At 42.1% G+C, this 26102-nt stretch overlaps 1 protein-coding gene across 7 annotated transcripts in view; it reads right to left on the reverse strand.

The window, feature by feature from the left end:
* MITF (melanocyte inducing transcription factor) overlaps positions 1–26102 on the reverse strand; it is a 145655-nt gene that overhangs the window by 19172 nt on the left and 100381 nt on the right. For 5 of the 7 annotated variants that reach the window (XM_033141237.1, XM_033141236.1, XM_033141235.1 and 2 more), the window contains exon 3: positions 2808–3035. In XM_033141237.1, the coding sequence (XP_032997128.1) occupies positions 2808–3035 (228 nt within the window). Of the gene's footprint in view, positions 1–2807; positions 3036–4014; positions 4120–26102 lie in introns of those variants that run through there. The other 2 variants (XM_033141241.1, XM_033141240.1) reach the window with 2 other exon arrangements.

Below are 26102 nucleotides of genomic sequence, written 5' to 3' on the forward strand. Positions count from 1 at the left end.
GGTTCCTAAGAGCAAATATCCCACCCCCCAAAAAATGTAATGAAATCCCACAACATCTACCTTTTTATTATTCAGTTCCACAAAATAACTCAGGTATAGGCTAATATGCACAAGTGCAGAGACAGACAATATGAAGTATTTGTTCATGTAGCTTATAGTTAAGCTATGGAGCTTGCTCCAACAGGAGGCAACAACAGCCACCAGCCAAGTTAGTTTTGCAGTGCTGTTCTTGACTTTTCAAGCCTTATTTAGCTTCATACCAACTTATTCAATGGGCTGCCATGGATTGAAGATCAACTAGGGAGACAGAAAGGCTGACAGGCCTGACGAATCTGGCCTTTTCCATGGTGGCCCCACCGTTGTGAAACTCCCTGCCCTAAGAAAGAGGATCGGCCCCTTCCATGCTATCATTTAGGTGGGCTCTAAAAAATTTTTTTGTTCACATAGGGGCTTCTGTTTCGGTGCGGCAGTGGGTGGGTGATGGAACTGGATTATAGAAAGTGAGGTGTGTTTTGCTGCTTCTGTTCTTAATTGTGTGTCATTTGATAGGTTATAGGGTTTTAAAATGTTTTTATATTAAAATATTTGGACCAGTAGCATACAGATCCATTAAATGAAAACGATAATATAGGGAAGCAATGTTAAATAAGCAAGCAGTTGTTAGTACAGAAGGACGGCAACAATAGAGTATTTAAAACAGATTTTAATAGTTAAAACCAACGGGTGTGTAAATAATGGAATGGTTGGACATACCAAGCAGCAAGTTAAGGAATATATGGCAGTCCACATAGAGACTGGAACATTAGTGGGTAATTATCATGAAATTAGAATGCTGGGTCATCTAATGAAACTAACAACCAGACGATTCGGTAAAGACATAAAAGTGTATATCATTTATTTAAAACATTTATATGCTTTTCATGAGGATAGATTCCAGAGTGGTTTGAAAGCATCGAAACTATAATAACCATATGCAAAATACTTTGGCATATCATAATTAACTTACAGAATTTGCCATTATAAGATGCAGAAATTACCAGTGGCTTACAGTCATACCTCGTGTTATGTACGCTGCGGGATGCGCACGTTCGGGTTACACACCGCGGCGACCCGGAAGTAACGGAACGCGTTACTTCCAGGTTTGGCGGTTTGCGCATGCGCAGACGTGTCAAATGACGTCGCGCGCATGAGCAGAAGAACCGAATCGCATCGCACACATGCGCAGGGGCAGCACTTCATGATACGGACGTCATGGGTTACGGACGGGGCTCCGGAATGGATCTCGTTCGTAACCAGAGGTGCCACTGTAGTTTGCTTCAATGGGGGATTAGAAAAATTCAAAGATAGGTTTATTAGAGGGTAGGGATGAATGGATTTGTCAGTTTTAGTTACACTGTTCCTCGCTTTTCCTTAACTTCATTCATCCCATTTCTTCACGTTGGTGTTTTTTTTAAAACAGCCCACCCAAAAACTTGTATGCAAATTCATGTGCACTTCTCTTAATATACACCTTTTTTTAAAAACAACAACACCACATTTATTTATCATATATATATATATAAATAAATATCATTTATTTACCTAATGCTAGTCCTACTCAGAGCAGACCCATTGGAATTTATGAACATGACTAATTTAGCTCCGTATGGTCTACTCTGAGTAAAAATTAGTTATAATATTTATTATTACGAAAGCAGATTCCTTGCATGCTTTGCATTCCTATATCTTGCATTCCAAAAATCACAAACTAAAATAATTTGTACACATTGCGGTATAGATTTTGGCATGTTTGGAAGGAGTTCCCCATGATTTAATTAATTTTGTATGCATTTTTGTGTACCCTTGACCCTAGCATGAGTTTTTGAAAATAATTTTTAAAAACCGAATGTTGTACGGTATTACAGAAGCAAATTTCAAAGGATAGCGATGTTTCAATTTATGTACAGTATTTGTTCGGCAAGTTCGCTTAAAAATGCAAACCAAATTAATTGGTCCCTCCCTCCCTATCAGCAAACAGCTAAATGGAATCTCTGTGTTTGGAGGAAGCATGCCACTGATTGCTAGTTCATGAGATATGAACAACAGAAAATCTGGTTAGTCACTGTATGAAATAGGATGTCATTCTCTACAGACCCACAGTCACACATAAAAAGTCTTTTCTCATGTTCCAAGTATGTGCCCTGGCAGGCAATTCAAAAATGTCACTGTGTGGTGGGAACATGCCATCTGAATCCACCCTGAGTCACAATAACATTTATCCCAGAAAGTTTTGAAAGAAACAAGAAGGACATTGTACGCTAAAAGGTCAATTGCATCCTTCCACACAGTGTATACTAACAGAACACAAAGAAAACCTAAATAATTGCGCTAAGGGTTGGCACAGGTTTTCGAGTTGTTGTTAAGCAATGCATATTTTTAATCCACATTAATACTGTGACTTGTTCTGCCTTCTTAAAAAGCGAGTTGCATAATTAGCTGTTAACAGAGTAAATTAAAAAGTAGCATTCGCGCATCGTGAAGAATACACAGAGGGCTCCTGCTTAACTCCTCCCCCTGCGTGAGCGGGGGCCACAAACAATGATCACTTGCTTAGTGTTTGTTCCAGGTGTACAAACCATGGTTGGTTTGAGTGAAACAAGCCGTGGTTCCTGGTTTCAATGTAACGCTAAGCGGAAGGAGCGAAGTGGGAGCATTTGTAATAAATCAGGATGCATTTGTGTGTGAACCACTGCTATAAAAATAAATACCTGCATATTTAGATGGAGGAGGGATGATAACACAAATAGAAAATGTAAGGTCTTCCTTACCTCCTTTTCACAGTTGGAGTTGAGCGTAAGCATGGCCATTGGGCTGTTTGGTGCACTGCTTCCAGTGCCAGGTGGTATAATATGATCCCCTGGCTGATTTGGGCACGGTAAGCTTAGCGCCTGGTTGGTGTGCTTGTTTCCTAATGTAGTAGAGAGGTACTGCTTGACTTGCTGCCGTTGAGCTTGTTGGATGTGGTACTTGGTAGGGTTTTCCAGGTGAGTCTGCACCTGCAAACGCATAATAAAAATGTAGCGGCACCTAGTTAGTGTTCATCATTTCAACATCAGCTTCTGTACATTCATCTGGCACGGGTTTATCTAGCGCTGAAAATTCAAAGATTGTGCCTGGAAATACAGCTCATTGGCAAGTTCGGATGTTAAAAAGAAATGCGCGTAAACGAAGGCAAACACATCACTTGCAATACAAATTAAAGGCGGGTTTTGCAAAAGATGACAGACAGAATCCTACGAAGTAAGAATTTCAGAATGTCAGCAACGTATTGAACTTAGGTAACAGGAAAATAAAGATGAATTAAGTCAACTAGAAAGTACAACTTTCCTTCCTCAAATTGCTGGAAAGTAGACAAAATTTGTATGAAGCAGCAACACACTTAAGACATTAACAGAAAATCATGTTGACAAAGAATACAAGAAATATTCGACTTATCCACAATTATTTATGTTGGTCCTTATAGCAGAAAAATGAACTTAACAAACATTAAAGCTCATATAGTAACCGCACCATGTATATGCAGAGACTTATGCTCAATCACTTTAAAATGGGCTTTATTTGATTCAACTGTTTAAGTTGGCATTCAGCTGAATAATGAAGCAAAACACGAAGAAAATGCTCATTCCATTAAATAAGCCATATAGGCACAAATATGAAAAAGCCTATTATGTCTCCCTTACTATTCTACTGTACTGTAAAGGTTGTATCGAATGAAGTCACACTCCGAGTAGACACAATGAAATCATCAAACCTACGTGAGTCGTGCCCATTAATTTCAAGAGGTCTGAATCTTATTCTGTTGGCTATAACTCTAAGATTACAAACATTATAATGCAAGAGAGTATGCATGTACCCATAGCCCCAAGGAAGTAACTGGGTTTAGGTATATGCAACTGTGCAGAGATTTATAATAATAATAATAATAATAATAATAATAATAATAATAATAATAATAATAATAATAATGTAACTCACCTGGTAATGATTATACTCAAGCATTTCCAGCATGACATTTATATACTCCTAGAAAACTAGACAACCAGATTGGTGGCAGCTTTCCTTTTATTTTCTCCTACTCTATTTCAAAGGCTCATCCACGGACGCACTGTAAACAAGTTATCCCCAAAATGGCACAAGCAACTAGGGTATAACAGCTCAGGCTTATAATAACCTAAACTAATTAGTTATGCATGTAGAGAAACTGTTCATGCAGGGGGCTTTTTTGGAGGCTGTGCAAGTTTAGCCTGACATTTTTGGGATTCATGATTTTTTTCCATGGCTTTTGACGTCATGCTTTTTCATAAACATGAAAGGGCCTTTTAAAGTGATGGGTTATCAAAGTCAGATTGATAGTTTGCTTAAGGCCAATTTGCCATTCAGCTTTCGTTCCAGTCATACTAGCAGACAATGGGATTTTTCTTTGGCAGTACCATTACTTGTTGTGTGTCTGCTGCTAAAGACGACACTGCAGGAAAACCACTAGGCGAGTTTGCCCACTATGCACGCTACGGCTAGGGAACACCGCAACCTCCTGTCGGACAGCGCTAGCCGTCTCCGGGTTTCCACAATGGTTTGTTGGGCCCAGTGCATTCTTACTCTGTACAGAATGCGGCTACGTTAGGATCGCGATTTGCACACATTTAACTTGTGTGATCCGTTCAGGACACCACTGGAAACCGTGGAGAGCTGGGACAAAGCCCATATTATTATTATTATTATTATTATTATTATTATTATTATTATTATTATTATTATTTTATTTGTACCCCACCCATCTGGCTAGGTCCCCCAAGCCACTCTGGGCAGCTTCCAACAAATATTAAAATACATTAAAATGTCACAGATTGAAAACTTCCTTAAACAGAATTGTTAGCAGAATTCCACTCTTTAAAAAGATAATTGTCATACATGGTAGCATACCCAAAAGGTGCTGATAGTACTCTACTAAAATTGTGGTTTGCCTTTGTTTGCATTATTTCTCCATTCTTTTTACATGAGTACTTAATTCAATAGGAGTCAAATTATATGGAAAATCAAAGATCATGAGAACATTTTGAACTGTAGCTTTTTAACATTTTCTTCTGAGAGGGAAACATTTAAAGCATTTTCTTTAGCATGCGTTGAGCACTTCAGCCACAGAAGAGAATCTAACTCCCTGTGCATACAGAGATCTTCAGGGTGCAACGTAAGCCAGCCTCATTCAGTTGTAAATGTGAAAATTCACAAAAACCAGCTCAACGTGTATTAAAAAAGTGTGTCATACTGCAAGCATGGAGTATAGCACTATTTAGAATTAACCCTATATTTTTGAATCAGCAAGTGATGTCCTGCCTCTACTTTCTATAAGGGAATGGATGACACACACCCCCAGTTCTAAAAAATCAATACAATTATTTAGATAGACTATAAACCAAAGTGAGGAAAAACCTCATTAAAGCCCAACCAAGTCTCTTTCTTCATATGCAATTTAGCTAATAGTGGCAAACATGGTCAGAAAAACGTACCAGATTTCAAGTAAGACAAGTATTCAAAGGGAGGATGTTTATAATAATGACCTTTTGTTCCTATTAATATTGCCCTAGGAATTGGGATTTGCGATTATTTTTTTAAAAAATATCAAATACTTTTTTAGCCTTTGCTCTCATTTCAATGGAACTTTTGTTTCAAAATGTCATGGGATATAAAAGAAAAGGTTAAAAATTTAGGTTTCTAACAATTAATGATGCCAAAACACAAGCCCCACCAACCCACATCAACTAAAAACATTTCATGAACTATGCGGTGCCTTTAGGGTTAGGCCAATTTCACTGGAAAACCAGTCGTCAGTGAGACGGAACTCAGACCGGAAACAGGACTGCGAAACAAGGTTTTAACCCACATTAAAGTGGCTTTCAGTTTCCAGAAATGCAGAAAGGAAGCCTCTAAATGGTCTTGTAGTTTTGACCCCATGCTTGGTGACCAGTTTAACAATTCATGGTCCTGGCCAGTTTGCATTTCTTAGTACAGAAAGTATTGATCTGATGTGTAGAGATCTTTGCTATTCTAATTAATTCAAGAGGGTCCTGGAAGCTTCTCTGTGTGAAAGAAGCAAGCACAAGGTTCATGATGTTTGGACAAAAAAAAAAAATCCTTCCAGTAGCACCTTAGAGACCAACTAAGTTTGTTCTTGGTATGAGCTTTCGGGTTCTTGGTATGAGCTTTTCGTGATGTTTGGGTCATCCCTTCAGAGAAGCTGAGTACAGCTGGCCTAAACTGGTACAGTCATCTCCTCTGTCAAAGTCATGCTGACTATAAAAGTAAGGCCAGAAGGAGCCTGGGTTTCACTTTCTTTTTCTCTTTCTCTTCCTTCTAGTGTGGTGTTCTGTACATAGTATACTTAGTGTTAAGGTTTAGTCTTATTACAAGTTATTGTAAATTTAAGTCGGCTGCAAATGGATTTCTTATGGACAGTTCCAATCCTGAATGTATTGGATTTGTGACCATTATGCTCATTTGCCTTCAGTAGCAGTAAAGCTCTACTGGATGAAATACAATTACCTCTGGTCTATTTTGGGGGGAATCCTGCAGCATGTTTAAGTTTTTACTCTGCTAACTATATGTTGAAATCTGCTCTGGATCAATATTGAGTAGAATTTCATGACAATAGGTAGGCCGTATCCAATGCTGCTGTTTTGCTAGAGCAGCAGACTTTGGCCTGAGCAAAGGAACTTTCCCATTCTCTCCCCTGCAACCCTGCCACACACCCGTAAAATCACTTCCAGAGGGTTGACAGACCCTCCAGAGCAGATTTTGAGGGTGCAGATGGAGAGAGGAGAGGAAAGGCATGTCCCGTTGCATAAGTAGACATGTGCAGCACTGGATACAATTCAGAGTCTCCAAATTTGAAGGGCATCTGGCTTTAACTTTAAAAGCGCAATCTAAGGTCTTCTAATAAAGGCTCAGAAAAAGAACTCCGGGGGTTCGTAGAAGTTCACTTCAAAGGAAAAAGCTTTCGGGGGGGGGAATCTTCTCTGGCTCAGATAAAAAATCTGATGGCGAGGTGGAGAAAGGGATGTCAGGTTCCTTGGATGGGAAATGCTTTAGACAGACTCTCTCAGCCTGGATCATGGGGACATGGCAGCTCTTCTCCCAGGCGATTTCCTGGTTTGGCCTGTATTTTGACACTGTTAAATTCAGTGTCTGGCAGCCCATCTTAACACTCCAAGCATTGATTAAACGCCAACACACACTAGACCCAGGAATGTAGGGGAGTCAAGGCACAAACTCATAACTATAACAATACCCCACAACAAACTCATTACTACAACAATACCCTAAACCAGGGGTCTGCAACCTTTAAGACCAAAAGAGCCACTTGGACCCGTTTCCGAACGGGGGGAAAAAAAACTGGGAGCCGCAAAACCAATGCAACATTTAAAACAAATATAACACTGCATTTTATTTTTAAAAATCCAATTTAAATTTAAAAAAATCATTCATTTTTATCCACCCTGGGAACCACTACCAGGTCACAGCCTGATCCAAGGTGGGTTGCAACAGCATACAAATATTTGATTTGTTGTTGTTGTTTTTAAAAAATGAGTCCTCAACTGCACACTTGTGTTAAATGTTTGTCCCATGTCTTATTGAAGACTGCTGGCTTTTACAATAATCTTAGTGTCTTTTACCCTTAATATTCCAGACCAGAGGCTATGTTCACCTCTTCCAACCTCCTCTCTTGCTAAATAAAGCACAGAATTGCACCAGAGAAGCCTGTGATGTTTGTGCTGACTTGCAGTCGCTTCTTCAGTCCCGTGCCGGAGCTTCGCTCGCCTGATTTTCCCCCTTACGAGGGTCAATCAGGAGCGGAGACGGCACGTCTGGGACCCACGAAGCAGTCGGTCCACGGGACGCTCTTCCCGTGGCTTTAAGGGACCCGTGGCGCAGGCACGGAAATCCCTAGAGCCTAACGGAGGACGGAGCCGTCGGACTCCCGCCCGCCATTGACCGGCACCAAACCGGAAGTCCAGGACTCCTCTCTTCCATGCCAACAGGTGCTTTGTCAAGGCTCCCCTAACACACACTCAGGACAGAGGAAAAACTGCAAAACGTCCCGGCCTTGCTCTGGGGCGGAGAGAGACGCGTGCCCGCCAGAGCGCGGTCTGAGGCTGCGAGCAGAACCAGGAGCGAAGGAGGCAGCGGCAGGGAAACAGGCGCCGCTTCCTCGACCATTTTTTAAAAGAGGGCTTCCCCCCTGGCCCGCCACCCGCCGCCCCTGGCCCAGCCCGCAGCTGCCTACCTCGTCGTCGCCTCGACGCAGCAGCCAGCAGCCTTCCGAGAGGAACCGCGGCCAGCCCTCCCCCGCGGTCCCACGACCCAGCCGAGGAGTCCTGGCCTCCAGTGCCCGTGCAGGGACGCGTCTGAAGGCCCCCTTCCTGCCCCCATCCCGTCCCGCCTCCCAGCTGCCTCTGGATGCCGCGGGGTCCCACATACCCGCCAACCCCGGAGCTCCCCTGTCCGCCCCAAGGCTGCCTCCCACACTAGGAAGACTCCCGGAGCTGGGCAGGATTGGTCCCGCCAGGCAGGCTCGGGGGGCGGCCTCTCCCATGGGCGCCTGCTTCGGAGGCAGAGGCGGGGTCTTCAAAGTTCCCCCTCCCGCTCGCCCAGCTCCATCTCTTCCCGAAGGAGCGTGCGCGCCTCAGGGGCGCTCCCCGCCAGAGCCCTCAGCTGAGCTGCGCCACCTCTACTGCATCCCCACCGCCTCCGAGCCCCGCTGCCCCACTGTTCAAGGCCAGGTGATCCTGGGTACGCCCCTGAGCAGCGCCCTCAGCCTCCGGAGGGCGGGCCGCCGGCCAGCTGGAGGGCGGTCGCTGCCAGCTGGAGAAGTGGGCGGGCGTATCCGCCCCGGAGCCGCGGCAGCCGTGTAAAAGAGCCGCATGCGGCTCCGGAGCCGCAGGTTGCTGACCCCCGCCCTAAACCAATCGGCTACTCTCCATGTTTTATGATAGGATCTGGAAGATGCAACAACAACAAATGACAACAGTCATCACATGTTGCAGCATCACACAGTAAGAAAGAACTAATGCTGCTTTGAGATGCTGTTTAGGATCAGGTAGCCATCCACAGACAAAATAATCCATGGGCATTTGAATAATAAAAGCCACCACTATAGTTCTTAATACAGCATTTTTTATTTTTTTTATTTTTCCAGTACTGTCCACAGCACAAAAGAGCACTTGTTTTATCAGTATGACCATGTTTTCACGCTACATGCTTTTGCAGTGAATATTAAGTGCCACGGGAACAATTTGGCAAAGAATGGGAGATTTTGTTAATTCAAAACAGTTTTGTGCCACTTAAATGACTTTAGCTATTAGACATCATAGTTAATAATAAAAATAAAGCAAGCCAGAATCTACCCTTCGTTGCCTGCAGCCTGTAATAGCTTTTATGCCAGCATCAATACCGAGAAGGTTGGATAAGCAGTAGCACAAAAAACAATTTAAAGGCTTTCATTTTATCACACGATTAACATAATCATTAAGAGATTACCTTTTTTATTTTATTTTTTAAAATGCTACCGGTATTTTACAGCGAACATGTGCAATGGTTTCCTACTGAATTGCTTGGTTTTATTTCTCTGCTTAAATGAGCTGTGATGTTATTTATGTGCATACTGAACCCACTGAATTATAATAAAATACTTTTGGATACATCGCTGAACTTGATGATCAAGCACTAAGTGCAGGATTATCGCAGTCACCTTCATGGAAACTCAGCCGATCTGTTTCATCTGCTGAATGAAATAACAGCCTCAGAAGAACTTGCATCATGGAAATATAGTAAATAAACAGGAAAACACATTGTAAAGGGGTTAAAGGGAGTGAAGAAGCACTCAACTTCACTGGCTTGATTCTATCAGTTGACCCATATTGTTATCTAAAGAAATTACTGGCTGTACACAGTTACAGATCAGTTTTTGAATTATCTATGTTTGTGGCAGCTAGCATAATGTGTGCTATGTTCTGGAATCTCCCAAATTCCATCAAGCAAGCAATGGCCGATTCCTTTTTTTGGCCCAAGCGGAGACTAAAAAAGTCAAGTTAATAGCAATAGTTCAACTGAGGGTCAGGCAAAGCAGTACTGAGCCGCTTAAAATATTCTCTTCTCTTTACTAGATACTGGAGTAAATGTTTTTGAATAATGATTGAGCAGAATCTATTTTCAAATGTAAAGTCTTGTTTTGTACATTGCATAGTTGCTTAATAAAGCGAAGAAATGTGACGAGTAGGTTGCTTTATTTTCAACAGCAGCAAATCTTATGAGATAATGGCTTGAATTCATGAATGAGCAGCTACAAAACAGAGGTTTCCACGTAGATGGAAGCAGAGATCAATTATTAAGTCTCCATTTTGAATTTTACATTGTCCCATCTATGATATATGAGCAACACCTTGATGTCTACGAAGGGGCTACAGGGCAGGTATTTCACAATTCACCTTGCTTACTTCTTGTTCCTGCCTCATTTTCTGCCCTATGGGTCCAGAGTTATTATTTTTAGAAAACAACAGCCAGGTCATCTTCATAAAATGAACCCAGCCAATGAGTGATAATACAAGCTGTGGGACAACACCATGATCTTACCTAGCTGGAATTGATGGTGTGACAGCATCATGAAGCCAAATCAAATTGAGGGCAATATTTCCTGTACTTACTCTGAATAGGCAACAATTTTGCCCCATTTTACTGCCAAAACAATTGCCAACATGGGGAGGGGTGTGATTCATGGAGGTGAAGAAATATGTTCCCTTTAGGTTTCACCTCAGTCCTACAAACAAAAACCCTCCAAACCTACTCAGCACGGTAAACGGCATGTATTGCTGACATACTATGAAAAAAGTTCCCTTAATAGCTATTCAAATTCCCATACGAGGCCTGAGGGATTTGTGTACCATGACAATTAAAACAACAGTAAAATGACCTACTGTACACCAGGAAATAAAGCTGGTCCATAATTTCAGAGTAGAATAATAGAATCTTAAGAGTTAGAAGGGAGCCCAAGAGTCATCTAGTCCAACCCCATGCAAAGCAGGAATCTCAGCTAAAGCATCCATGACAGATGACCATCCAACCTCTGCTGAAAAACCTCCAAGGAAGAAGAGTCCACCACCTCTTGTGGGAGCCTGTTCCACTGCCGAACAGCTCTTACCGTCAGAAAGTTTTTCCGAATGTTTAGTCAAAATCTCCTTGAAACTTGAAGCCATTGCCTCAAGTCCTATCCTCAAGAGCAGGAGAAAACAAGCATGCCCCCCTCCATGTGACAGCCCTTAAGATATCTGAAGATGGCTATCATATCTCCTTTCAGTCTCTTTTTTTTCCAGGCTAAACATACCCAGCTCCTTCAAACGTTCCTCGTAAGACCCCTAGATTCATTTCACATGTACTGGTAGTAAGTCAGGTGTCCCCCATCCTATATTTGTACATCTGGTTCTTCCTGCCTAAGTGCAGAACCTTACATTTATCCCTATTGAATTTCATTTTGTTAGCTTGCGCCCAGTTCTCCAATCTGTTAAGGTCATTTTGAATTCTGATTCTGTCTTCTACGGCATTAGCTACCCCTCCCAGTTCGGTGTCCTCTGCTAGTTTGATGAGCATCCCCTCAATTCCTTCATCCAAGTCATCTATAAAGATGTTGAACAACAAAGGGCCCAAGAAATAACCCTGCGGCACCCTACTTGTCATTTTTTCCAGGATGATGAGGAGCCATTTATGGTTACTCTTTGGGTTCGGTCAGTCAACCAGCTACAAATCCACCTAACAGTTACCTTGTTCAGCCCACACTTTGCCAGCTTCCTTGCGAGAATATCATGGGGGACTTTCTCAAAAGCCTTACTGAAATCAAGATGCACTATGTCCAAAGCATTTCCCTGATCTACCAAGTTTGCAATTCCATCCAAAAAGACAGCAAGTCACTAAAATAAAGTCATTTTTCCTTGTTGTGTGAATGTTTCCTATGTACAGTATGCTCTGACAATGCAGCCCACAAGTCATATCTGAGAACAAAATATGTCGGAGTGATGTTCTAAACCATTACAGTGGTACCTCGCAAGACGAATGCCTTGCACAACGAAAAACTCGCTAGACGAAAGGCATTCGCTAACGAAAGGGTGACTCGCAAGACGAATTTTTCTATGGTCGTGCTTCGCAAGACGAAAATTTCAATGCATTCCTATGGGAATTAAATTCCTGTGCATTCCTATGGTCGTGCTTCACAAGACGAATTTTTCGCAATACGAAACGACTCACGGAACGAATTAATTTCGTCTTGCGAGGCACCACTGTACTAAAAGAAAGGTTTAGTAAAGTGAACTGAGAAATTACTGGAGGCAGTTTTGCAAAAGGTGTTATGTGAGAAGATCATATTATGTAGAATATGTTTTGATATTAATTCAGTAGGAAGAAAACCAGAGCTTGTTTTTCAAAGGATGGCTGATGAATTATTAGGCTTCAACTAGATTTCTCTCTGTGTGTGTTTGACTTTCTAGCACAGGGAAACAAAACAGCGACTTCTCACTTTGCTGTTAACAGCCAGGAACCTCTTAAGTAGGAGGAAATCCTCATTACACGCTTGCTTGTGTGATTCTGAATATAAAGCAACTTGGATGCCTTGCTGACATTAAACCCCTAAGTAAGACATTTGGTTACATTTCTGAGGGTGAGAGCAAAGAGGTTTCCATTGGTTTCAGTTTTAAGCCAAGCATATCATACTGACACAAGAGAATTTCAAAGATGGGGAATTACTGGCGCAGGCTTAAATGAGCAGCATCTCATTTAAAATAGCTTCTAGTTTCAATCAGGAATAATTAATTCTAATTGGAACAAATACAACAAAAGAAACTAGAATAATTACAGGGATTGTTTAGTCAGGAGAGGAATAAAAGGAGCCCAAGAGGGAATCAAGTAAGGTAAAAAGGTAAAGGACCCCTGGACGGTTAAGTCCTGTCAAAGGCGACTGGGGTTGCGGCGCTCATCTTGCTTCAGGCGGAGGGAGGCGGCGTTTGTCCACAGACAGCTTTCCAGGTCATGTGGCCAGCATGACTAAACCACTTTTGGTGCAATGGAACACTATGACGGAAACCGGAACGCACGGAAACGCCGTTTACCTTCCCACCGCAGTGATAGATGAAGTAAAATGCTGCAGCCAAAGAGAATTCATTCCCAGGCATTAGTCTCTTACAGGAAAGACATGGAGACATGTAGCCCCTTATTACGCACAAACTTTTAAGGACCACAGTCCACTTCATCAGATGCATGAGCTGTTATCCTGAATGAGATGGCACTTCAAGATAAATCAAGGATACTAAATACTTCATGTGTCAGATGAAGTGGGCTGCAGTCCACAAACACTTATGCCATAATAAATGTTTAGTCTTTAAGACTCTTGGTTGTTTCAGGGAAATTAGTTAAGTTCTAGCTGATATGAAATCCAGTTTATTAACTTCTGCTGCCAAATACATCAATTTTATTGAAGTGGGAAGTGAGGGGCAGATGGGGCTCTTCAACCTGAAAAGGCAGCCCATCTAGGAGAAGGAAAACTCTGATCCTAAACTTTCAGTGCCTTGCATGACATCTTTGGGAGAAGAAAAGACTAAGGAGTAAACCCTACATAAATCCAGAGTGGAGTCCCAAAGAGAGTGGAGATTGGATGACATCTTGTATGCAACACCTGCAGTCGAGCTGCTGCAAAACCTATTGCTCTGATTTCCTTTGGACCACATCAGCAAGGCCAAGAGGGAGGTCTTGTCTTCTGGGTAGCCCAGGACCTCCATACACACTGCCAAGGCTTGTGCCCCAGAGAGGTCACTTGGGTGCTGCTAACACAGCAAAAACAACGTAGGAGGCAGCTGTGTTTCTGCAGCCACAGCAGGCGCTGTGATTCTCTAGCGGTTTGACTTCACCACCAGAGACCCACTCCACTGTTTCCCAAGACACACAGATGCCAACAACAACAGCCATTTCAGAAAGTCAAAAACAACAAAATAGAAAACTCATCCCTCTTCTAAAAAGCTGATATGCAAACCCATCCTTCCCATTAAATCTTCATCACCCCATTTGAAACACTCCACAATTACTAAAAAAAGGCGGGGGGAAGAGTAAGGGCACAGCATTCTAAATGAAGCTTCTCTACAGGTGAAACTCAAAATATTAGAATATCGTGGAAAGGTTCATTTCTTTCAGTAATTCAAATTGAAATGTGAAACTAATATATGAGATAGACTCATGACATGCAAAGCGAGATATGTCAAGCCTTTATTTGTTTTAATTGTGATGGTTATGCCGTACAGCTGATGAGAACCCCAAATTAACAATTTCAACTTTGGGGTTTTCATCAGCTGTACGGCATAATCATCACAATTATAACAAATAAAGGCTTGACATACCTCGCTTTGCATGTCACAAGTCTATCTCATATATTAAATACCTCGCTTTGCATGTCACGAGTCTATCTCATATATTAAACTCCAGTACCTAATGAAAAAAATTGCTTACATAAATGGACTTTTCCACAATGTTCTAATTTTTCGAGTTTCACCTGTATTCATAGTACAAAGTTCTGAATTTATATATGTTTTAGGATACCTGGATTTTAGCAAAAATGGGATTGGTTTCAAAGATGTCAAAGGATCACAGTCTTTAGGGCTGTGGAATCCTGAGAACAGCTAGAAAACAGCAGCAGCAGCTGAACTAGAGAAGCTTACAAATGCAAAGTACATTGCCCCACGGCAGTCGGGGGGAGGGACCTCCATCGCTTTCATATCTCGGTTTGTTTAAAAAACACAGAAGATGCCTTCAATATGCTCCTTTTCAAGACACGACACAGATTCCGAAGAAGTCAATAACAAAAAATTTACCGTCAGAAGCTATTTCTTCCCCACAGCTAATGGCAGCTTTAGGGTCTTCCAAGGTCTTCTAGCCTAAGTGAACTTTTTTTTAATAGTACAAAGGATCGGTCTTCAGCTTTACATCATTGAGCAGCCACGTGCTTCCCCCCCCCCCGCCCTCAATGACAAGTTTTTCATATATTACTTACTGGACACAACACTTTCTAGACTCACTATGACAATTCATCAAAGAAACATTGGATGTTTTAAACTAGGGATGGGGGGAAACAAACACAGAGAAAAATCTGTCAAGGGCTACATTACATTTGATAGCTTGAACAAGGACAATACAGCACCTCTTGTTGTATTGCCGAGGTTGTGAAAACAGAAAACCCAGAAGTGTTTCACCACACACGCATGCGCAGAAGCAGTCTAACACCGCATGCACAGAAGTGGTCTAACACTACATGCGCAGAAGCGGTCTATCGCTTCTCCTTGGGTTGCGAAAACCTCGGGATCTGGCCGGGCATCCGGAATGGATCCCGTTCACAACTGGATGTACCACTGTAGTTTTTCTATCAGGGTTAGCAGTCCCTCAGGGATGTTCTGTCAGAAGCTTCATGCCAATGGTGGGTAGAGCCAGAACCAATGTAGAGCTGCAGAGTTATCCAGAATAAAGGCTCCCACTCTGGAGGGTGGCAGCACAAGAACGGGCCTTTTCTGCAGTGGGTCCCCAGTTGTGGAATGCTCTCCCCAGGGAGGTTCTGCTGGCATCTTCATTATACACTTTTAGGCACCAGGCAACAACTCCTCTTTAGCCAGGCCTTTGGCTGACTGACATCCAATGAATGCCTTTTTAAATGTGTATGTAGAAGCACGGAGGGGGGTATTGTTTGTTTGTTTGTTGTTGTTGTTCCTATTATGTATATTCATTTAGTGTTTTTATCTTGTATTTTTATGTTGTGAACCTCCCCGAGATCTATGGATGAAGAGCGGTATACAAATTTAAATAATAACAACAATAAATAATTTTATTATTGGTATCCCGCCCATCTGACTGGGTTGCCCCAGCCACTCTGGGCTGTTTCCAGCATATACGAAAACATAATATAACATTAAACTTTTAAAACTTCCCTATACAGGGCTGCCTTCAGGTGTCTTCTAAAGGTTGCATAGTTAATTATGGTTACTTATAGTTATACTTATAATTACTTAATAATAATTTTCACCATGGCTTCCTCAAGTTAAAATTCTCAATCCTGTGCAGGTTACTCAAATAGTAAGCCCCACTCGGCTTGAGGTGCTTTATTTTTCCATGGGAAAAACCCACAACCACCTGCATTTCATAATAATGTATGGACGGCAAGTGCTAATATTGTAGCCAGCTTGGCGGCTTCAAAACTTTTAGTTTTGTTTACTAAATACATGTAGAATAAACATGCTAAATTAAAATCCCTCTCCAGGGCATCGGAACAACTTCCATCTCAACTTGAATATTTTCATACACGAAATTCCCCTCATTTGCGAATTTCATTTGCGAATTTTCCGAAAACCCCACATCACTAGCCATGTAACAAATTGTTTGCTACATATAGCGCATCAGGGCTGCATACTTGCTTTGAAACTTGTATTTTTTATACACACAAAAAAACCTCAGTGGTGTACAAAAACTGTTAAAGCCTGTGAACAAAAAAACAACAACTCCAAAACTTTAAAATCCTCGGCTGTATTACAGAGCAACAAAAGCATCAATGGCTGTCTGTCACTTTCATTTCATGTTTTAGGCATGCAGTTTGCTTTTTGTCCTATCGTAACAGATATCAAAATGCAGAACCAAAACAGTAAAAAAAAAAAAAAAGTGTAAAAGCGCTTTCTAAAATGCTTTTATGTATTTTATTGACAGTGAGTGGGAAATGCTACGTTTCAAGACAATAAATCAAATTAACAGTGTTAAGAAACAGCATCTCTTGGAGGCGCTATCGCCATCTGCCGACTACTTCAGGAAATGCTATTGTCTGGTACTCAAGAGAGGCTTTGCATGACCTAACAAGTGCTAGACTGACTACAGATCAAGAGTTAATGTTTAGTAGCCTTTGAGAGCAAAGGTGCCTACATAACAGGGTTTCACAACTCAAATTGCTGTGATGCACACTTTTCAGTGTTTTGTTTTGTTTATTTTAAGGTCATCTAGAGACAAGGGCAAGGACGCGGGTAGCGCTGTGGTCTAAACCACAGAGCCTAGGGCTTGCCGATCAGAACGTCGGCAGTTCGAATCGCCATGACGGGGTGAGCTCCTGTTGTTTGGTCCCAGCTCCTGCCTACCTAGCAGTTCAAAAGCACTTCAAAGTGCAAGTAGATAAATAGGTGCTGTTCCGGCGGGAAGGTAAACGGCATTTCCGTGCACTGCGCTGGTTCGCCAGAAGTGACTTAGTCATGCTGGCCACATGACCCGGAAGCTGTCTGCGGAAAAACGCCAGCTCCCTCGGCCTATAGAGCGAGATGAGTGCCACAACCCCAGAGTCATCCATGACTGGGCCTAACGGTCAGGTGTACCTTTACCTTTAGGGAGAGAGCAGGGGAGCAATTCAGTTCAGTTGACATTTTAATGTGAGCCTACCTAATTTGAACTTCCCAAAACAGTATTTGAAACCAAAACACAGCTATCCTTTTGAGATTTGTACTTTTCCAAATTTTGCAATGAAGTTTGCAATAAATAAATAAATAAATTTTATTATTTGTACCCCGCCCATCTGGCTGGATTTCCTCAGCCACTCTGGGCTTCCAACAAAGATTAAAAATACATTAAAATTTCACATATTAAAAACTTCCCTAAACAGGGCTGCCTTCAGATGTCTTCTAAATGCCAAAAAGGGCACATATTATGCCCTAATACATGCATGTTTTGGTACCTCTTTTGTTGTTGTTAGGGAACTAATGATTACTCTATATAAAAATGCATATATTATCAAAAATAGCATACAAAAATGTATTACATAAGGAGAAACTGGTTGCAAAAATGATATAGAAAAATGTCTATACTGTATTTGGAGAAGTTCGCACCAAAATGGTGACAATTTTTCATGAGGACTTTTTTTTTTTTAAATGCAAACTGATGCAGAGACTTGGTGAACTGACCTTAAAAGACTGGAACAAATGAGAAACTTATAGAAACTCAAATGAGAAGACTTGTCAATTGCTGTCAATTGGATGCCAAGAGAAGTAGAATCAGAGTCAAGGGACAAAGCCATGAGGCAGAACCAAAGAGCAAGTCAGCCCTGGAGGAAAAACTAGAATGCAGGATAAAGGAACAAACCAGAATGCCAGGACTGGAAAGGGATAGAGAAAGGCACCACAACACAGGAAGAAGAAGAAGAAGAAGAAGAAGAAGAAGAAGAAGAAGAAGAAGAAGAAGAAGAAGAAGAAGAAGAGGAGGAGGAGGAGGAGGAGTTTGGATTTGATATCCCGCTACCCGAAGGAGTCTCAAAGTGGCTAACATTCTCCTTTCCCTTCCTCCCCCACAACAAACACTCTGTGAGGTGAGTGGGGCTGAGAGACTTCAAAGAAGTGTGACTAGCCCAAGGTCACCCAGCAGCTGCATGTGGAGGAGCAGAGACGCAAACCCAGTTCCCCAGATTACAAGTCTACCGCTCTTAACCACTACGCCACACTGGCTCTTGAAGAGAGTGCTGCTTGGGCAAAAGGCTCGAGTGAGACAAGAAGCCGTTTTATATACTTTCCTGGTCAAGGGGATTCAGTGTCCAGCATGGGCGGGAAAAGTACTTCATCGCCTAGGTAGACGCTGCAAACGTCTTGTTTTAATGAGCCTGAACAACCTGGTATTGTCAGCAAACTTAGCCACCTCACTGCTCATCCACAATTCTAGATTATTTAAGAGCAGGTTTTTATTTATTTATTTATTTAATTTCTGTCCCCAAGGAGGCCAGGACAGCAAACTACAATTAAAAACTACAGGTCCCAATACCGATTAAGTGAGGACTCCACTTTCTATGTCTCTCCAACTGGAGAATTGTCCATTTCCCTTCAGCCATACCACACATGGTCAGAAATCTGGGATGATGAGAGTTGCATCCCAGGAAGGCCAAAGGCTTCCCATTTCTGGTGTAGAACAAGAGATGAGAAATAAACACCACAAACACAGAGAGGGGGTAATTATCCAAAAGAAGCCCCCTCTTATAGGGAGAATATTGCAGTACTAAAGTCTGGTTTACAGGTGAAACTCGAAAAATTTGAATATCGTGGAAAGGTTCATTTCTTTCAGTAATTCAACTTAAAAGGTGAAACTAATATGTGAGATAGACTCATGATATGCAAAGCGAGATATGTCAAGCCTTTATTTGTTTTAATTGTGATGATTATGGTGTACAGCTGATGAGAACCCCAAATCAACAATTTCAACTTTGGGGTTTTCATCAGCTGTACGCCATAATCATCACAATTATAACAAACAAAGGCTTGACATATCTCGCTTTGCATGTCATGAGTCTATCTCATATATTAAACTCCAGTAGCTAATGAAAACAATTGCTTACATAAATGGACTTTTCCACGATGTTCTAATTTTTCGAGTTTCACCTGTATAAATGCACTGTAATATTGTTTTCGTTTAAGAGCTCAGCTATGCCTATGAAACACCTCAATCACGGTCGAGCAGTCATTATTTTAAAGCAGCCAATTTTTATGAAATGAGGCTGAAATGGGAGAGGTTGGGCTAATTGCAAACATTCCTTGGTGTATTATCTAGTGGTGTGTGGTAAAATCAATGTGTGTCTTGATCCCTCTCCCTCTCCCGCCCCCCACCCCACCCAGATCTAACCCCTTATTTATTTCTCAGGAGGTTAAAGGACAAGGGGGCTAATTAAGGCACCAAATGAATGAAAGAGAGAATCATTCAAGGTAAAGACCTGGGTTTTACACACTTTCTGCATCTCTGCCTGGTACAATTTAATCTTTTCTTTTCTTTATTTTTTTACACAACCATTACGAAGGGGTTGGGGGTAGAGAGCGAGAACGCTAATCTTGTCACGGTCAAGCAGGCTGAAATCACCATGTAGTACTGGGCAAAATGCTACATATTTGTAATTTAGCCAATAAGAAATTCCTTAAGCCTCTCCTGAATGGCAGGAATGTCTCTGGCTTGTCACTTTCAATCCAGTCATTCTACAGGTTAAGCTCCGAAGAAAATAATGCTCCCCAAACTGGCTATCTGAAAAATAATAATAATAATAATTAAAAAGGAGGTGTAGCGGCAGAGGATATCTGAGCTGCATTTAGTTTTAAGAGGCAGTGTGGGTAGTGGTTAGAGGGCTGGACTGGAGCTGAGGGAAATCCAGAATGAATCCCTACTCAGCCACAAAACACAGTGGGTGATATTTGGCCTGTCACTCTAGTCTACCTCACAGGGCTGTTGTGAGGATAAAAGGGAGATGACCATGTATACCATAATCTGAGCAACTTGCGGGACAAGTGAAATATGGGGGGGGGGAATAGATTTAAAAGATCCTGAACTATACCGGCTTTGTAGAATATGGACTCACAATTACAGTATTGAGATACATGATACGTGAGCAATTTCAGATCCTGTTCCAAACACAGCAGTGTTTCCAGAGCATTCTAGTAGCTTCTAACATCAATTTCACTGCAGAGCGTTTCAAATGCTATTTGTCGATGACACATTGTCACCAGCCTTCTGCCTGCCAGTTGGGCCCCACATGAGTTGTCTATGTTTTCGTCACGGCAACAGACCCACCCATTTTTGCTTCACCCCTGGCTGTTCCTGTCACATGGCGCTCCTTGCACAATCGCCCAGTTCTGCTTTTGTTATTATTAAGAGGAGAAGCATGCAGGCCTCCTCCGAAATAAATAACTCCCCCAGATTTTGTTAACAACCTGCTTCAGTGTTATTTCAGCACAGCAACAAGCTGTTCTCATTTTTATCTGTAAACCGCCTTGGTTCCCTGTAAGGGGAAAAGGTGGGGTATAAATATCATCATCATCATCATCATCATATCTTAGATATGCCTGGCTCTGTATTGCTCTCTAGCTGCTCCCACAGAGAAATGTCAACGCAAATTCCCACTGATTGTGCCTCCAATTCAGTACAGTGGCACCTTGGTACTCGAACAGCTTGCCTCCCAAACAAATCTGCTCCCAAACGCCGCAAACCCGGAAATGAGTGTTCCAGTTTGCAAACTTTTTCAGAAGCCGGACATCCGGCGCAGCTTCCTTGGTTTCCGATTGAGTGCAGGAAGCTCCTGCAGCCAATCGGAAGATGTGCCTTGGTTTTCAAACCGTGTCGGGAGTCGAACGGACTCCCGGAATGGATTAAGTTTGAGAGCCAAGGTTCCACTGTACTCTACAGTCGTATTGAGGCTGCTTAAGGATCTGACACAGATGATTACTGGTGTCTTTCTCAAGAACCTGGCAATTCTTTTTGGACCTCCCCATAAGAAGGAGTGGTGCCTCAAGGGAAGCATTCTACATATTTCTAAACTAAGTACTGGACATCTCTCAACTAGGACTCATTTTAACGTACTGACCCTATTTGAAATGATCACAGTTGGAAACATTGACACTGGAACTGAATAATTTAACCATGTGCACAATGTGTACAGTGGGTGTTGATTAGCAAACCATTCTCAGCACAGAGCTTGGCATAGGACACGGGCTTGTACTTCACCGTGTTATAAAGTACGTTAAGAGCAGTATCAGGTAAACGATAAGCCTGTAGACCAGGCATGGCCAAACTTTGCCCCCCAGCTGTTTTTGCACTACAACTCCCATCATCCCTAGCTAACAGGACCAGTGGTCAGAGATGGTGGGAATTGTAGTCCCAAAACAACTGGAGGGCAAAGTTTGGCCATGCCTGCTGTAGACAGTAGGCAACCATCAGGGCATGGATGAATGGGGCCGACTGAGCTAGGGTATCCATCACATAACCTCTTGCACTGCACTGATCTGAGAGCTGGGAACAGGGTTTGAAACTCCTGACTTCTGACCCAACGGAAATAGTCCCTGGGAAAGGTAAGAAATTTGCACCTTCTTCGTATCATGTCTGGCCATACTGGGGGTTTCCAACAGGAATGAGAAGTCAGTGGAAAATCAAATGTGTACAGTATGTGTGTGCACCTTGTTCTTGGCATAGTGTTGCTAGTTGTACAACAGCGTTCTCTATAAATACTCTAGCTGGCATAGCATAGCCTCATTAACATACCTTTCCATAATCCCTGTATATCTTTTTTTTAGGGGGGGGGGGCAAACACTACGTTCCACATGCTTGCATTCTTGGCGTGATGTAACCACTTCTGTAACTGGGATAAAGTCAGGTTTTCCTACCAAACAGTCCCAAAGTTGATAGAGACATTAATTTGCTTCCTGATGAGATTTAAGGCAGCTCACAAATCTCTTTGCTAATCTTCTGTCTTTCAAAACAGAACAGTGCTTTTTTATTTTTATTTTTATTTTAAAAAAACACACCACCAGGAATCACAATTGAAGACATTCTGGCACACGAACTACAGCCTGGGGCCTGAAGGGGAGAAAGCATGCCTCCTTACGCACATTTTTGAAAATGTTCTCAGTTAAAAAAGAGAGAGAGAGAGAGAGCTTTCAACTTCGTCAAAATCCAAGCCCAAGTTCAGCTATAGCTGTAAGCCAAGGGTGTGCTCATTCAACATCTACATTTCATTATCCATAATTATTTGTTTTAATTATCCAGGTGTTTGTTTTTTTAATTTACAAAGCAAGAGCACATGTGTGTGCGCGTACACACACACACACACACACACACACAATCTCTTACCAGTGAAGATATAGCTAATCTGTGCTCAGTCATTCTGCCTGGTATCAAATCAGGCCATTGTCCCATCTAGCTTGGTATTTGACTACACTGACTGGCAGAAGCTTGCCAGGGTTTCAGACAGGGGACATCCGAAGCCCTACTTGAAGATGCTGGGAACTGAAGCTGGGAACTTCTGCTTGCAGAGCATGTCTTCCAGGATAAGACCATGGTAAACCTAGTCCGGCATTAATTGTATGAATCTCAGAGACAGGAAAGCTAGGTTGTACACACTCTACATTGGCAGCATGGTGACAAACAAACCAAAACCTCCACCCAAAACCACACCAATATAGGAACATAGGAAGCTGTCTTATACTGAGTCAGACAGTAACGAGTCCATCTAGTTCATGACTATCTACACCACTGATGGCCAAACTTGGCCCTCCAGCTGTTTTGGGACTACAACTCCCACCATCCCTAGCTAACAGGACCAGTGGTCAGGGGTGATGGGAATTGTAGTCCCAAAGCAGCTGGAGGGCCAGGTTTGGCCATCACTATTCTACACTGACCAGCAATGGCTTCTCCAGGGTTTCCTATAGGGGCCTCTCTCAGTCCTACCTGGAGATGCTGGGGATTGAACCTGGGACCTCCGGTTGAAAAGCAGGTGCTCTGCTACAAACCACCATACAATACTCCCACCCACTAACCAGAAAATAAAAATACAAACTCAGATACCAGAAGCCCCCTTTCCCTAGCCCAAACGTCCCTGATTCAGAATTCAGCCACGACAACACAGCGTTAGTTTGTTTGTTTTTCATCTCCCCACCTCCATCCATGTTAGTGGATACCTCTGCTGGATCAAGTTGTTCCAAACACTGGATTTCACCCATAGTGAAGGGGTACACAGAACAGATAGTTCCAGATGATGCAAGCAATTTGTGGCCCTAAGAATCTTCAGCCGCACGATCCGTAAGACCTTCTTGACATTTTCAGAAGTTCTCCAGTTTCAAAAGTGAAGTTTCTAGTGTTTATGGCAACAAAACTATTTGACATGTGATAAGGAGACTACTGGGTGGGAATACACTGTAACTGGAAAGGGTTTTCCATGTTTTCTAACTTCCTCCACCGATAACAATTTTAGTTTAGCACAGGAAATTTAGTTTCCTAAATGAATTTGGGAAATTCATTTTGAAAACTGCATGCAGCACTAACTTAATATATTAAGATTACAAACACACAGACAAGATATGCAGCTTAGCTTCAGCAATCTAACTCATTATGTTATTCTTGGACCCACACAAACTGTTCACCCTTTCGAGTTTCAAAACCAGATTCCTATCGCACTGTTGGAACGCATACTTTTTGTTGGAGGAACTAGGCATTAACATTTGATCTCACTTGACTTTCAGACATAAAACAGAGTATGTTAATTAATTCAGCTATATAGTGGCTAAGGTTATGATCCAGGAACAGGGCTGGCCCACCCATGAGACAAGATGAGGCAAGTGCCTCGGGCGGCAGGATCCACCAGGGCAGCAGATCCTGATATCCATCTTTCTTTCCTCCCTTGTTGCTGATGTAGATCTTCCCTCATCCTTTCTTTCCTGGTGAGGAGGAGGGTATCATTTTGGGGTCCACCTCAGGTGCCAAAATGTCATGGCTAGGAAGTCCCCAGTTCAAATGATGAATCCCCCACCCTCTTAGACTCAGCTCCCACCTTGCAACAAACCTGCCTCTTGCGAAGATTTTCATTGTAATTATTAGAATTAGAGCCAATATGAAATTCTATTAAAATAATTATTAAGTTCAAACTACAGTGGACCTAGGAGAGTGAAATATGACCCCCCCAAACCCCATATTATCTTGTCTATTGCAGCCACCATCTGTTTCAAGATTTGGGAGCTACAATTGTGCTCCCCAACATCTTAGTGACTGGAGGTTACCAGGTTTCTGTTCTCAGGATTCCCAGAGTGAGAGCAGGAATAATTGTCCTCAGGAATGCTCACGCCAGTAATCCATGGAAAGAAAACATGGTGGCCAACAGCCACATATAGCAATGTTGTGGTGCACCATTGCTACTAATAAGTTCACTGCAAAATTTCACCACCTTTTGTATCCTTCCCAAATAGCCGAAAGAGCCCTAAGTTCTGAAACCTGTAAACTAGGGAGATAAAATTAGGAAAACATTTTGGCTCAGATCTAATTCTGAATGGCACGTGTCCATAAATTAGCACTGCTTTCTAGTTGCATAGGATACAACCCAACACACAGGATTACCTGGAAGCAAGTTCTATTGAATTCAATAGGACTTATTTCTTGGTAGACATGCATAGGACCTCCCTGTAGTATTTCAATATTAAATTCATGCTGGGTGGACATATTGCTTATTGGATAGACAAATCACTTGGTGGTCTCGTCAGTTACAATTTGCTCTTACTCAGCAAGAATTTACAACATTTCTTTCAGTCCCTACTTTGGCATAAGATCTGTCATAGTCAAGATCAGACTGATGGAGAAAGAGATGACAAACCATTTCAGATCAGAACTGACAGCCAGGCCCCTGCTGAATTCAAAAGAGTTCAAGGATTAACCGCAGGATTTTACGGTATAGAATTAAAACCTACATTAATCTAAAGCGTCTAATTATAGCTTCTGCTCAAAGACTTTATGGTAGCTATTTTCCAACTCTAAAGAAATGAACTGCAAAGCTTTAAATTTCATGCACTGAGATTGTTCACTTATGCACAAAAAAAAATCACACCCTCCACACGTTTTAATTTCAGACTCATCCTGTATTTTACTCTGTTGAGCCGCACAGAGATCTTTTGATGAAGGGTGGCATATAAATTTCATAAATAAATAAATAAATCATTAGTTGCCGTCACTTCACTACAAGAAACGGACGCAGCCCATTCAGACTGGAATGGAAATCAATGGTCAAGCTCATACCCTACATGCAACAAGTCCCCAATCCAATATCTGGCCTCTCCAGTTAAAAGGATTTTGGATAGCAAGAATTGATTTTTATTTTATTTTTTTGTCTCTGGAGACCCTGTGGAGTGCAACACTGACCTAAGTAGACCTATGGTTTGATACGGTATAAAACAGCTTCATTTCTTATGTTAATTTATTAGGGAGGTAGCCATTTTGTGAATGGACACCGTCTAGGGCAGCATTTTTTTCAGAGCAGTCGCAACACTCCCTCAAAATTCCAAGTTTGCCTGTTGGTGATCCCTGGTTTACAAAAAAGGGACACATTTTGCAGATCCCCTATCAGTGAGAATACTGGGCAGAATCGGCAAAGGTCTGCCTCAGAATGAGGCCACTTCATATATCCGCATGCCCATTTATTTTCATCTGAGTCATTTACTTTCATTCGAGTTCACAAAAGATGACCAAACCCT

The sequence above is a fragment of the Lacerta agilis genome, chromosome 2, assembly GCF_009819535.1.
Source record: "Lacerta agilis isolate rLacAgi1 chromosome 2, rLacAgi1.pri, whole genome shotgun sequence".
Taxonomy (NCBI): domain Eukaryota; kingdom Metazoa; phylum Chordata; class Lepidosauria; order Squamata; family Lacertidae; genus Lacerta; species Lacerta agilis.